Below are 14,680 nucleotides of genomic sequence, written 5' to 3' on the forward strand. Positions count from 1 at the left end.
AGAACTAGAAGCTGAGGATCATTTAGATGTTTATAAAGCATTCTTCCTCAACAGGGCAAACTCAAGATCTGTTAAACTGTAACTCATTGGTGTGATGTGGTGGATTATGATAAGAATAGTCTAGCATATCTGGAAGGTACCCAGTTGGGAGAAAACACTAAAAGAATAGTAATATGATGCTCTCAGTTACTGAACTCTCGAAATGAAACAATCTCTTATTATTTTTTCTCCAGTTATTTAATGTCACAGACTAGTAAAAAAAGTAGTGACATTTTTGAGCTTGATTCTTGAAGATTGCATCTATGCAGTTTTCCTAGCAGGTTACAAAAATGATTCACTTTCACCTTAATTCTTTATTTATTTAGAGTTCCCAGTCTGGAATAGTTCTGGAATTCCCAACTGCTCCCCTCTCTAAGTACTCACCAGGGCCAGTCTTGCTTAGCCTTAGCAATCAGCCAAAGTTAGGATGAGGTGTTGCTTCTGACAAGGTAGATTAATAACCAAGTTAAGAGCTGCCAATCTACCAACATTGCAGAGATCTTAAGCAGAGTAATTTCCTATCATTGTCTTATTTTTTAAAAAGAAATCTGTTGCATGTGGACTCTGCTTACTAATGCTTTGCTAGAAACGTATTTTCTGATTTCTCACAAAATATTCTTCTGCAACAAGCAAATATTCTTCCCAACTATCAAAGTGAATGAGAATGGCTGAAAAAATGAAGAAATTTTCAGTACAACATCACCCCCTTCTTATCCTAACTCCATTGACATACTGCTCAGTTTACCCCATTGAATAACATTTTATTTATTTTTTTATTTTTCAAATTTAGTCACCACCCATCTCACTCAACGAGCAACTCTGGGTGGTTTACAATAAAATAAAAATAAAAACCAATAAAAATGCAATAAAAACAATCAGAAATAAATAATATAATCCAAGGGATAGATGCCATAAATAACATTACTGTGATCTACCTTTCAGCAAACAAAAGTGGTGATATTCTGGATTCCCAATGTGCCACAGTTGGGCCTTTGGGGAAGTTGATGAACTTTGAGTCCAGCCACAGTCTCCGTCTTCAAAGGAGCAATAGAAACCAGTAGGAAGGTTTTCTACATGAGGAAGAATTGCAAGAGACAGAGAACTGATTAGTAATTCATGAGAACAAAATGGAAAGTATATTAAGTATTTGCTGTTTGGAACCCTGACATTTCACCCTGGTTCTTGCAGCAAAAATATACAATAATATTCTTAAACACAGAAAGCATATTTCAGATTGTGGCAGCATAGAAATGGATAAATAAATAAATAATAAACCTTCACAAACATTTTCAACCTAAGCCTCAAGCGTTATCAAAGCAATTCTTACAGGTAGTGTTGGTTTACAATTCAGGCCAGGTTGGTTGAGGAAGATGAAATTTGTAGTCTAACAATCACTGGAGACTAAAGGTAACAAATCACAGTCTTATGGCAATTGTGTAAGATAGGGTCAGGATTATTTTCATATTTCATTTATATATGGGTGAGGCCTAAATAGTTCTTTTCTTTTCTTATTCCTTAACTTCAGATGTTATATTAATTAAACAATCAGTAGCAATAAACTGTATTAATAAAAATAGGGGAAATTAGAATTTTCCTTTAATTTTCTAGTTTTGTTATCTTCAGATGGCAAGATTTCACATAGCTTCCATGATAAACATTCTGCTGAAGAGGTGCCTTTGATACAGATTGTATTTGTTACGGCTTTATAGATAACTGAGTTGAGTCCTTGACATTTTAAGTAAAGGATTTGCCAGAGGGATCAAAGAAGGGCCAGGTCTGCAAGGACTGCCTTTTACTTTATAGTGTAGCAAACAGTTAATCCTTTCATATATTTACATAGGTAGAACTAAATTCCAAAATGAGTGGTCAGATGATCCCTGAAGCACATCTAAGGCTGTGAATCACAGTGCTGGAGGTCATTATGGGTACTACACCTTTAGTACTGTTTGAAAGCTATTCCCCCCCCGGGCTCCCCCTAACCCCCAAAAAACTTCTATAGAAACTGAGCTACTGCTAAAATTTAACTTGTGGAACCATTTTTTGACACACTGGACCTTAATTTGACCTGAAGATTTTGGAAGTTTGCCATTTTAAAACACATTTATTCAACAACATTTTGTCCTCTTAAGAACGTTTTTGTGCATAAAACATATATTTATAAGCTATTGCATTCCAAGCAATAACTTAATCATTATTAGTAGAGTGCATATAGTTCTGCAGAACTTCTTTTCCATTCTTATTTTACTCTGTTCCTTTCATTCCTGCTAAAGTGTTGTTAAATAAAACCTACATTTCAGTTTGCCCTTTTCTTAAACTTCATAGTGGACGACCAGATTTCCACATCTCACTCACCTCCAAAAACATGATATATTGTTTATATACTTAAAACATTTATTTGTAGCCTTAATACCAATGTGCCCAAGGTCACTTCTATAGAAGAAGAAAATGTACCAACTAAAATGCTAGTGTGAGGTTGCTGTTATTTCATTTTTTCCACTTTGAAGGCACTGGTGTAGAAATAAAGCATACACCAAAATTCTGTAGTATTACAAAAGCCATGTATTAAATGGTACACACAGACATAAAAGATTTTTATCCATCTGTTCATTTATCCACAGGATTGGACAGGTTTGGCTATTTCCAGTTTGCCTCTATTAATTTATAAATCCATTTATTTTGTTTTTAAATTAATGTATGTTTAAATATGTGTTTGTGAACTGATTCAATAACTCATTACACATTTCTAAGCATATTTCACCAAAATAGTATTTTTATAAGCATACTGATCATTTTTATACAAGAAATCCAAATTCTGAAGGTATTTTCAGTTACACTGACCACCAGGAGGCACCATGTAACCAGTTTTGTTCTTTATTGGGACTCCAGGTGTGTCTAGTGGTTCAAACCTTCTACAAGGAATTGAACTCATGGACCTTTGCATACAGGATATACACTATGTAAAAAATAAATAAATAGAGAATTCCCTCCTCCAAGGGTGTGTGTGGAAGTCATGTAAAACTCCATATGCAGGGACATGACATAATGTAATTATCTGTATCTCTCTGCTCTGAGAATTTAAGGGAAAATGGACTATATATACTGTTCTGATAGAAATTCTGAAGGACAACTGTTACAATCTATACAGGCTGGAAGGTTCAGTTTAGATTAGCTCTGTACACTTCCAAATGCAAACCAAACCAAACTGATCTATCCCTTCATCCATCTATCCCAAGATCTCAGGGCAAAGTAAAATAAATTAGGTATCCCTCAAAGTGTCATACAATTTAAGCTAGACCTTTGTTAGTATTGGGCCATACACACAAATCTCTTGAACAATTATTCAGTGGAGGGGATTAATCTGTATATATAAAGAAATATACACACATATGATCTTCGTCATAAAAGTAAATGAGGATATCAGCTCCATAAGCACAGAATCCTTAGGCATGCCAGACATTGATAATTTGGAGCATGTTTGTTCCTACTGCTACACATTAACCTGGACATGCTTTTAAAGCAAAGAAATAATCAGAGTTCATCCACCATTTGCAGTGATGACTATGAGTGCTAATCCAACTATCTTGCAGTAAGAACACAGGAAGCTGCTTTATGCCAAATCAAACCATTGGTTCAGGTCTATATAGCATTGATTGGTTTTCATGTTGGAGTTTTCCAGCCTTCTTTGGAAATACCAGCTTAGAACTACATATATTACTATATTTCTTTCTATCAGTATTGAACACAAAGATGATACAAACTTACTGTCTGTCCTCGGTGATGTCAAGTGTTGTTCGCCAAGAGGTACATGGCATTGGCTATATGATATGATCTGGAAATGACTGAGGTAGAAAGTAGAAAGAAGGCACTGCTCATTTATGACAGAGAGTCTTTGAGGACTACATTCCCTCTGCTCCTTTCTGCCACCCCAAATACTTTTGGACAATGTTTTTGGAAAATGTTAGAAAATTATTTGATTATAAAGTTCTTCCAGTTTTTCCTTTTAAATGAAATGCCGCACTCATTCTTCTTTAGCTGGATTCCGTTCTCCAAATCAACAGAAGATTCTGATGCAGCCCCAGGCTAAATCAGAATAGAATGTGCACCTTGAATTCTCCTTGAAGCAGCCCTGTGTGCCATTCAGTTTAATTCACTTTGGTGCCCAACATATAGTATATAGAATGGTGTAACAAAGTAGAACATTTGAGGGAAATGTCTAAGCATTAAACACTGCCTAGAGCCCAGAAGATAGGGGAAAATGACAGGGAAACTGAGTGTGGAAGTATAGATAAAGATATATTAGCAGTGCAATTGCTAGCCCAGACTTCATCTGTCATAAATGTAACCTTATGAATCTTTAATTGTTTTGTGCTAAGAAAACACTGACTTCTTCATTTATTGTAATGTTTCCTATATGTAGTAAACCACTGACAGCCATTTACCACAGTTCCATGGCAAGATTTAACATCTCTAACTTGTGTGTCAGACTATATTGCCATGATTATTTTTCAATCTGCACCGATCAGACTCTAATAAGCATAACTGAAAGGAGGAAAAGATTTGCACAGACTTCATGCACACTAAGTATCTTTCTGAGGTTCTCATATGTAAATTTGGGTGGATTCATATACAGAAGCAGACCTATCAAATGCATTATGACAAGCCAAATGCCATAGATACAATATTTCTTCTCAGACAAGAATTAAGTTTCCCTCACAAGTATATTGCTAAATTCATCCTGGAATGTGATGAACAAGATTTTAATCAATAAACCCACCAAAAATCATCTAAGTCACAACTGATGGGCCCTCACTCCTTGCTTTTTTAACTAAAAGGTTTCTATAGAATTTTAAATAAAAAAGAGATAGTTATTTTATATAATAATACAAATATCCATAATATTTCTCTCCAAAAACTGTAATTGGATAAGAGTCTAAAATATCCATTAGTAACTTGGTGATAAATATGCTATACAATAATTTAAGTATGCAATTCTTTATAATTTGCCCTTCCTCCAAAGAGTCCAAACAGCTGTATATGTCATCCAATGAGTTTCATGAGTGAGTGGAGATGTGAATCTACTTCCCCTTAGCCATGGCTTTTACTAGATTCTAACCACTGTGCTACATTGTCTCTCCATCCATCTGTAACAATGGAGCCATGGCTTTCCTGGCTACATTTGAATATTATACTCATCATCATGTTTTCCTTTCTATCTCCTCCCTGCCATGGCCAAAGACTGGGAATATTTATTTCTATTTTCAGCTAATTGAGGTTTTTTGTTTTGTTTTCTTTTGTCTGGCCTGGGACAAACAATGAGAACTTTTAAGAAGGATTTGTGTAACAATCAACAGAGAGATAGGGCTTATAACATTGCAGGTCTCAGCAATCTTAGCCCTATTAGAAGGACGTCTTCTCTCAGAGGTAATCTGTGGGATTGGTGGGGCTGAAGGAAGCAATGGGTTGGGCCTCCATTTCCTCTTTCCATCCTGCTTTTTCTTTTTCAGTCTTTGCCAAGTAGCACACTTCATGGAAAGGACAGATAGGTCTTATTGGGGTCTGAACTGATTTTTTTGTTGTTACTGAATCTCAGATTGAATATGAATGTTATCCTGTTGCCTTTGAAGCTCGGATTTGTGATTTCAAAATCTTGCTGAAATTCTACAAACCATGTTAAAAGAAACCATTCCTTAGCACAATGTGTTAATGTAGCCACCGTATCATCTTTCCCTTACACCAAAAGTAGCAACCTCTTGATCACTCTTGCCTGCAATTACCAGCCTACAGGAACTTGCGTGCAAGTCACCTAATTTCCAATACATGACACATTTACACACGCTTCTTTCCCTCTACATCCATGTATCACTTCCCCAATTTCTTCAAAAGTAACAGTAGACATAATTCATTATTTATTTATAGAATGGCATCAGGATCATATGATAGACATTCAGATGGTAGATCAGCAGTTGGCCTACCAATCCTTAGGGAAAGTTCACAATCTGGCTAGAGCTCACAGTTTTCTTAGAGTGGAAGGAAGGAGAGAAGCTTGACCTGACATTTTTAGTTTGGCTCAGCATGTCTGTCTTTCTGGAGGGTTACATTTATTATTATTATTGTTGACTGGACAGTCAGCCAGATGTTTAGACTGGATTTGGCATTTTTATCCACCTATTGAGCCCTTCCCAAGGACCTGGATAGGCAGATGCGGTTGTTTGATGGTGTTAAAGGTATCATCGCAGGATGTAAGCTGTTCCATGTAAAGCTGCCTTTCGCAATTGACTGATGGTGATTTTGTCAATGTTGATGGTGTTCAAGTGGTGCTCCAGATGTTTTGGGATTGCACCCAAGGTGCCTATTCCTATTGGTAGTATCTTCGCTTTCTTTTGCTATAGTTGTTCTACTTCTATTTGCAGGTCTTCGTATTTTGTGATTTTCTCCAGTTCCTTCTCTTCTATTCTGCTGTCTCCAGGTATTGCAGTGTCTACTATCCAGACTTTTTTCTCTTTATTGTTATTGTTATTATTTTAAATTTGTATGCCACCAACTCCCAATGGCTCTGGATGCCACGTGCATGTTTGCCATTGTAAAGCATCCTCAAACACGCAATCTCACCTACTATGCATACCAGTTTGTACTGATATTTCTGGGGGTTGGAAAACAGTAGACTGGAATCAAATTTTCCTACCTCAATATAGTTGTATTGCATATCATTTTATTCATATAAATATTTACACTCCTTCTTTCTATCTGAAAGTCTGATCAAGATTACCAAGAATACTCCAACAATAGAAAAAACAAGGTAAAACAGAATTAAAACCTACTAAAGATACATTAATATTAAATTCATAATCAAATGAATAGGCTGTTGTATTCATAATACAATTTCTATACCCCTTTCCCTTTTCTATTACTGTGCTTATTGATTTTGAGGTTGACTCTTTAATGCTGTTGCATGTATTAGTTTCCCTCAATAAAATATATTGAAATGGAGCAAAAGGCCAATTGGAGAAGTAGGCCTCAAGTTTTCCAAAACTAGGGAGAGTGGAGGCTAAACACCATTTCTGTGTTGTTACCAAGCCTTCCATAGTTTGGTAACAACACAAGACCTGCCTTTTGTGGGAACACTGTTGGGGTATGAGAATGGGGTTGTCTAGTAAACCAAAATGACATTTCTATAGGGAGAAAGAATATATTCACCATGTCTAGTCATCCAGTAATGATTGTGCAGGTAACTTCTCAATTTGTAGACAGCTTTTCAGTAGTTTATGGAAGAAGAGTGCTGCAATATTACAAAAATGTTCTCCTACTGTTTCCTTTGTGGGTAATTTTGGGCTGAATCACACCTACCAGCACATTTCAAATAAACTGGCCCCTTTTCATCATAAAAAGCCTCCATAGAATTCTCAGGACATTGCAGTTACTTGCTCATGTTTCATCTAAAATGCATGCAACTCATTTCCTTTCTCAACAAGAGGATATGTGGGGAAAAGTCATTCTCTAATCTTATTTCACACACTTCTGCCTCCCACATATAGTGAGAAACCTAAATCACCATGTTTCACTCTGCTTCAGAGGCATAATTTAGAATTTATGTAATAACTGAAACCTGCTTATCCTTCCTGTCTGTTTCTCTCTCTCTTTTTCTTTTCCTGTTGTTACAGTAACATTTGTAGACTCCATGTTGTTTCCATTTTCAACCTTCAGACAGACCTTGTTACTTTCAGTATTTTTTAAAATCCAAAATGTCCTGATGCCTATATCCTTTTCCTATCCTTCTAATGAATACAGTGAAAGTGGACTGTTTTGCGTGTTCTACTCCATCCCCAGGTTCAGGATTGGCTCAGTTGCCTTCTCTTATTTAACATCTACTAAATGTACTGCATGTTATTTAGTAAATGGACTTCCTCATCTTGGTGCCCTCCAGGGATGTTGAGCCGTGACAAAGTTATTGCACAGCAAAAACCTGATCAAAACAGATTCTTGGAAAAATCCAGCTTTAATAAATTGTTTATATAGCATGGCAGTACTGAATTACAGGGCAATAATTTGGTCCTTCCAGCCTAACACATTTCCTTGTGGATGGCTTCATCTTCCAAAGCTACCTTTCTTTTTTTTTTTTGTCCCCAGGTCTTTGAGTTACAAACATAATCATGACTGCAGATTAGCTGCTGGCAGAGAGAACCTATACTAGGGACCTAGGTTCCTTGCAACTGGTTCTATGGGGAGCAAGCTAGGTGCAGCATTTGCAGTTTCCTCCTTTGGTTAGAAAAACTAAACATCCCAGTTTACTTGAGTGTGGAGATGGAAGGGTTTTTTTCATGCATAGTTAGTGTTGAGTTCAAAGAACCCATTCAGGTTCCCTTGTGGGACTGAGGTAGTTTTCACTGCTGTACAGCAAGACAATGTTCTAAAGTCTTGGAGTTGATCTGACTTACTGCATATCTGTCCCTCATCTTCTCCTTCTGCGCAATCTCTGATGAAGTCACACACCCGTCTCAACCTGATCACTGTTCCATTCCAGCAGCTGAAGGAACTCTGAAGAGCCATTTTAGAGGCAGAAGGTGGCCCTATGAAAAAGAAAAGAGAGTACTGTTTAAATCTCTTCATCACAATTTGCACAGTATACTTAGCTAGGTTTCATTCTCTGCCAAAGGACCATAATCACCACAACTCAAAGGCAGTTAATCCACTAAGGAACACAAAGCTTGACTACTGGTTGATACAGACTGATTCATAGATGAAATTATCTCTCACTGTATTCATTTCATGTGATTATCTTTTTATGGTTTTGCATTTCCATGGGAATAATCCAGGTATCTTATTTTCCTTTCCTTTCCTTTCCTTTCCTTTCCTTTCCTTTCCTTTCCTTTCCTTTCCTTTCCTTTCCTTTCCTTTCCTTTCCTTTCCTTTCCTTTCCTTTCCTTTCCTTTCCTTTCCTTTCCTTTCCTTTCCTTTCCTTTCCTTTCCTTTCCTTTCAGCAGAAAACAGTTTCAATGGTGATAGAAGTTGCTCCAGTGTTGTCTCCACAAACAACTAGAAAAGGTCTCTTAGAAGAAAACAAACCCCAATCACTAAAATCTTTTCCATCATCTATTCATACTTTTCTGTTAGAAAGAGAGAGAGAATTATTCAGTTTAATATGAACTTTCACACTTCTAAAACAATCCTATACGTGATCTGAAACATACTTAACCTTTGGAAGTTTCATCCATTTAAATTTTGAAACATCATTTTCCAAATAAATAAAATATACAAACAGGGGTATATTCACCAAAGTAGCTTCAAGCAGTGCTCTCAATTAGAGAAAACTATGGGCCAAAAAACATGTATTAGGCAAAGTTATATACTTGATGAGACTATCGTCTCATTCAGGGAAAAAGTGCTATCAGGGTAGCTTATTGTTGCAGCAGAGCTGAGCCCATAGGATGAAAGATTGGACGTCTCCATCTTCTCTTCCAGGAACCCTCTGGGTCTACACATCCTAGCTCTACCTCCTACCTTGCAGGAGAACCTTTATAGTTACAGCCACCAGTTAACTTCCAGGGAGATGCCTTTACTTGCTTTCTTCCCCACTAACTACAGCGTATGTATGTGAGAGAGCAAGGACTGGCACTACAAAGGCAAAAAGAGGATGAAAATGAAATAAACTCTACTCCATCACTTCCTGAATCTGGAGTGTGAACATGCGTGACTAGGGAAATCAGCCCCATTTCCTCTGAGAGCCAGATCAATCTCACAAAATGAAACAGAATACAATTTTATTAAAAAGAAAAGAGGGGGAAATGCAGAAGTTCCTTTTTAGCTTTAAGTAACCATTCAGTGGCAAAGGAAGTAAAAAGTATCATTGTTCAGATCAGAAATATAAGCCTCTGAGCAGATACAATATGATATTGGTTGCTCCTAATTTAGAGGAACTCTACTCAAGAGGTTCCAAGATGCATAAAAACCCCATAATTTACTGAGCATGTACACAGAACATAAATATCAGAGACCATAAAGTATTATCTACCAGAAACATGAAATAAATTAAATATAGCACAATTCTTAGGTACATTTTCTCTATTCCTCTAAAGACCAAACTAGCCTTGGAACAGATGTTACTTCTCTGCTAATTTGTAACCTGGAAAATCCTGTTTCCTGCAAATTCCAATTTAAATCTGAGACTGAAGGGAAATGGTAAATCTGTTTTCAGCCTCTTATTTAATGTCTGCCTGATTTTAAACAGAGAAAAACTTTTTCTCTAGAATAGGAGAAGTTTGGGGAAAATTGCCTTGTGGCATACTGTATATCTGCTCCTGCTGGAAGCTGAGAAAAGATGTTATCTGCATGCCTGAAATAGCAGCTTGCTGCCTGGAATACCTGAAGGCAGGAGGGCTTCACAACACTAATAGATTCTCCTTCGCAGATTAAAGAGCCAGCTTGCTGGAATTATTTCCTAAATAATTTAGTCCAATTGAAATGTATCTTGTTAGATACTTAGAATTATTAATTCTATTCTTATTAGTTGTGCATAGGCACATTTCCTTTAAAGCTGCTAACTTAAAAATGATGATTTTCCTATTAAAAATGCATGTCATTATTCTTGAAGAATTTATTCTGAGCTATCCACAAACTGAGTCTCCAGCTACTTTAGTGGAATGAAAATACAGCATACACTTTGAAATAAAATACAGAGAGAATTGTCGCTAGTCAGAGACAGAGGGGAAGAGAGAGAGAGAGATGCATAAGTGATTATACTCCTATAATACTTTGCAGTTCTTGTATAGTTTCTAACAGAAAACTAAATGGAGAAAAACTGGCATATAACTTGGTTGAAAGAATGGACTCAGGACTCTAGCAGATTTTTTTTTAAAATGTGTAATCTACACACAGATACACACTCACACACTATTTATAGATAATTTGCATTGTCTATCTACATCTTTTCCATGACACTCCCATAATTATTTCAATGAATGGAAAAATCTCATCATAGGAATTTGAGCTCTCCTATGCCAAATTGGAGAAAGAGGCTCAAACCCTTAGACCCACCAAGTATAATAAATGGCTTTAGGGCTATTCCTCTAAATGCATCCTACTGTGAGGGTCCAGCCTGAGATATTATTGTTCTCAAATAGGTCCAGGCTGAGAAATGTGGCTCCTGAAAAACTAAATGTAAGCTTCATTACTCCTGAAGTTAATGCTAAGGATTCAGACGTGGACTTTCCAGGGCTTGTGAATGCAGAAGGCTATGGGAAGGAGCCAGAGACTAGCCTGGCAAAAGAGTGGTCACCATTGAAAGTCTGATGAGTGGCTTAAAGCTTTGCAGGACTGAACCCCAGCAAAAATCAAAGTTACTGAACTTCTTATGCACTTGGGTGGGGAATGCAGGTATGAGGCATTTAAGGTTACTCAGAAGGCTGAAATATTGCTGAAACAACTTGCTGCATGGTTTTACTTTGATAACAAGAACTGTTTGTTGGTGGTATTGTAATTCCCTGATGACCAGACCTGTCCCTCACCAGCAAATGGCTTATTGGAATCCTGAATGCCTCTGCCTGATCCTTGCAACATTGATGAAAGACTGCAGACTGCTTTATGGTTTTATGACTTGGCTCAGTATTATGTGAATTGTTTTATAGCTGGCCCTTTTAACTCCCTGTCCTCCTCTAGCTAGGCTCTGAAACCCACCGAAGTAAATTAGCAAATTTTGTAGAAAATGTTCAACTGAAGATCTGGATGGTAGTGGTGTTACCTACATAAATACAGACAAAGAGTGATGTATTGTAACAATATACCCCTGTAATGTATTGTAACAAGGCCTCCAATCTGAATGAACCCCCTTCCCTCTTAGGCCTGTCCTTTGAGGTTTTCATGCCTGAAATCCCAATACTGCAACATTTTAGGCTTATACAAGAGGAAAAACCTATATATCATGGCATATATTGGAGTTAACATGGGATTATTACAGGACAGTGCTCCGAGGTAGCTTCCTTCCCTTACTCTCCCACTTGCAGATCTGACCTGATGCACAGATTTAATATCAATGCTGCCTATAGGGATAAAACTTCCATTGTTGAGAAATGGACATCATGTACACAGACATCAGGCTGAAAATTTGATTGAACTACAATTCTCATCCATGCTGATCACATGGAATGCAAGCAGGAGGAGATATTTTAAGGACAATCTTAAAACGATGAGAATTGAGAAAGCTTGTGTAAGCTCATCCCTGGGAGAGGGGATGGCCCTCTCAATAGCCCACATTGGATAGACATAAAACCCAGACTTTTTGGCCAGCCAGGGAAAGAAGAAAAAAATGATTTTGAGACTTTCTGTCCCTCATTGAAGTCACTTTAAAGGAAAGTTGCAGCAAACATGTGCCTGGCTCTCAGTTCTCACCCTCTTTGCAAGGCTTTCCTTACCCCGGAGAGCAACCTGAGTAATTTGAGGCCAGGCCTCTCTTTAACAGATTAGAACTGAGTCCATCCTATGACACTGGCAGAGAGCTATCACATACTTCACTGAGTTGGACTTGTAGTTACAGCCCCGAGGAGGCTGTTAGACTTTCCAAGAACTGAACTTAGCCCTGAAAGAATGTTGCCTTCTTAGACTTCAGAACCACGGTCTTTTTCGATCCCAGGAGCAGCCTCTGCTGAGTTGGAAGAGCCAGCAGCTTCACCTGGTCAGGTGGGTCCAGATCAGAGTAAGTTAGGGTATACCAATGCCCGCTCTTTGACTGATTTGAAGAGAATCATGGCTTAGGAAGCAGGGAACATATTGAGATGGCCCAGCCAAGGGGCACTGGCAGACTGCTACTGATAACTTCCCATTACCTTTCTTTTCCTTTCTGTGAACTTATGAGCCTTTATGTAGGCTCTGTCTACCACCAGCCCTAAGATCAGAACTGCCTGAACAAAAGTTCTTCTTCTCGCCTTTTTCACTGGTTCCTGGTCCATTATCTGTGTTTACATACTGGCAGGCTTCTTATCTCCTTTCTCTTTTTTCTCCTTGTACATGCCTTCTTCTGTTAACATTTAGTCAGCCTAACTTTTCATTCCCCCTTTTCTTTTTTCTCCTCCTGCTGAATTCTTGACTTTCAAAAACCAAGGTATGGATGTGCACTAATATCCCATCTCTACTTATCCAAAATTGTGTAAGGCAATGAAAAGAGGCTATACGGAAAATACATTGGATTCGCTCTCTTCCCTAAATCCTACAGTGTACACGAGGTTCCACTGTTACTCTCAAAGTATATTGCTGTTTCCTCAATACTGCTTAAAGCCTATTTTCCCCACGAGTGCTACTTTTACCTTCATTGTTATTTATCAATGATATGCTTTCACTGTGTTTTTCCTTTAAAAAAAATAATTTTCTCTGAGGTGTGTGTGATTGTCATTTTTGAGGTCCATATTGGCTTCAGGATGTATAGGTTTTAAATACACTTTAGTGAAAATAACTCAGTTGAATACCAACAGTTATGCAAACAATATGACCCTTTTCTCTTGCTAGATTTTTTTTTTTTTAATACAAAAGGCAAAATGAGACCAGAATTTACATTAATCTACATCCCAGGCTGGTTTGCTTTACCTATGACAGTTACTTATTGGAAGGGCAAAGAAATTCAGCCATCCTTTGTATACACACATTTTAATCTGGCTAGATGTTATGGTAAATGCATCTTTGCATTTAATGGGATTTGTCCCACTTGCACCTGATGATAGTACCCTGGCAATATCATTTCTCTATCATTTCTGTACCATTTCCCCCTGATACTTGTCTTCATTTCATCTTAAGTCCATAAGTCATCCTTCTAATATGAATCAAATCTTTACATGTGCATGTTCATGTGCAACAGAGCAAGCAGCCCTGTGGTTTACAGATGCTCAGAAATGTTTTTGAAAACCTAAGTGGGGGAAGAATCATCCCCAAACAAATAAAAATATCCCTTTCACACTATCTGGGTATTTCTGGATTGTACTCTAGCCAAGCCCCCATTTCCAACTAACTTTGGGACACACATGTCCTGGCAATATATATTTTTTTCTGCTGAGGCCTCTTGATATTGCCCTTATTTCATTCCCCACCTATGAGTAAAACAAGCTTAAGTTTCATCAACTATACTCCTGTCAAAGTGGTATTTTTCTTCTTATTTTTATACCATCCAAGGTTGGCCTCAAGGTATGTAAAAGCTGTAAGGCTTTGTCATCTTGAAGGAAAGACATATAATGGCAGTGACTTTGAACAGAGACCATATAGGGATTAGCAGTGATGACATAGATTTCATGGAGGCATTGTTTTCTGCTGACTCAAGGATGGGTGCATAGCATTTCAGATTAGCAATGAAAAAAGCCCAACCAGTTTAAGAGAAAAAGCTGACGTTTACAGAGGCCAAACACATACAGGGAAAGGCATCTTAACAAATTTGTTCCATGGGTGAAAATTGTTTCTTAAATCTATTACATTTGTATTAAGTAGAAAACTCTCACTGTTACCACTGTCATTGATTTGGTAGATTTATATCCTGCTTTCCCTCCAAAAGCTCAAGGAGGAAAATCACATATTACATGAAATATTTGTTGTGAGATTGTTGCAAATTTAGATCATAGTTAAATCAGTAAGAATAAAAAGTTGTCTCTGTGAACATCTCTAACACTGATAGTAG

The 14,680-nt window shown here is 37.4% G+C and overlaps 1 protein-coding gene across 1 annotated transcript in view; it reads right to left on the reverse strand.

Annotated features, from left to right (window-relative positions):
- ALK (ALK receptor tyrosine kinase) overlaps positions 1–14,680 on the reverse strand; it is a 632,586-nt gene that overhangs the window by 113,916 nt on the left and 503,990 nt on the right. The window contains exons 6-7 of the mRNA XM_088145791.1: positions 8,472–8,603; positions 975–1,109 (exon numbers count right to left, since the gene is read on the reverse strand). Coding sequence (XP_088001917.1) covers positions 975–1,109; positions 8,472–8,603 — 267 coding nt within the window. The remainder of the gene's footprint in view (positions 1–974; positions 1,110–8,471; positions 8,604–14,680) is intronic.

The sequence above is a fragment of the Python bivittatus genome, unplaced genomic scaffold (assembly GCF_059951505.1).
Source record: "Python bivittatus isolate LINGU-HERP-01145 unplaced genomic scaffold, Pbiv_v1 ctg000020_np1212, whole genome shotgun sequence".
In the NCBI taxonomy this organism is placed as follows: domain Eukaryota; kingdom Metazoa; phylum Chordata; class Lepidosauria; order Squamata; family Pythonidae; genus Python; species Python bivittatus.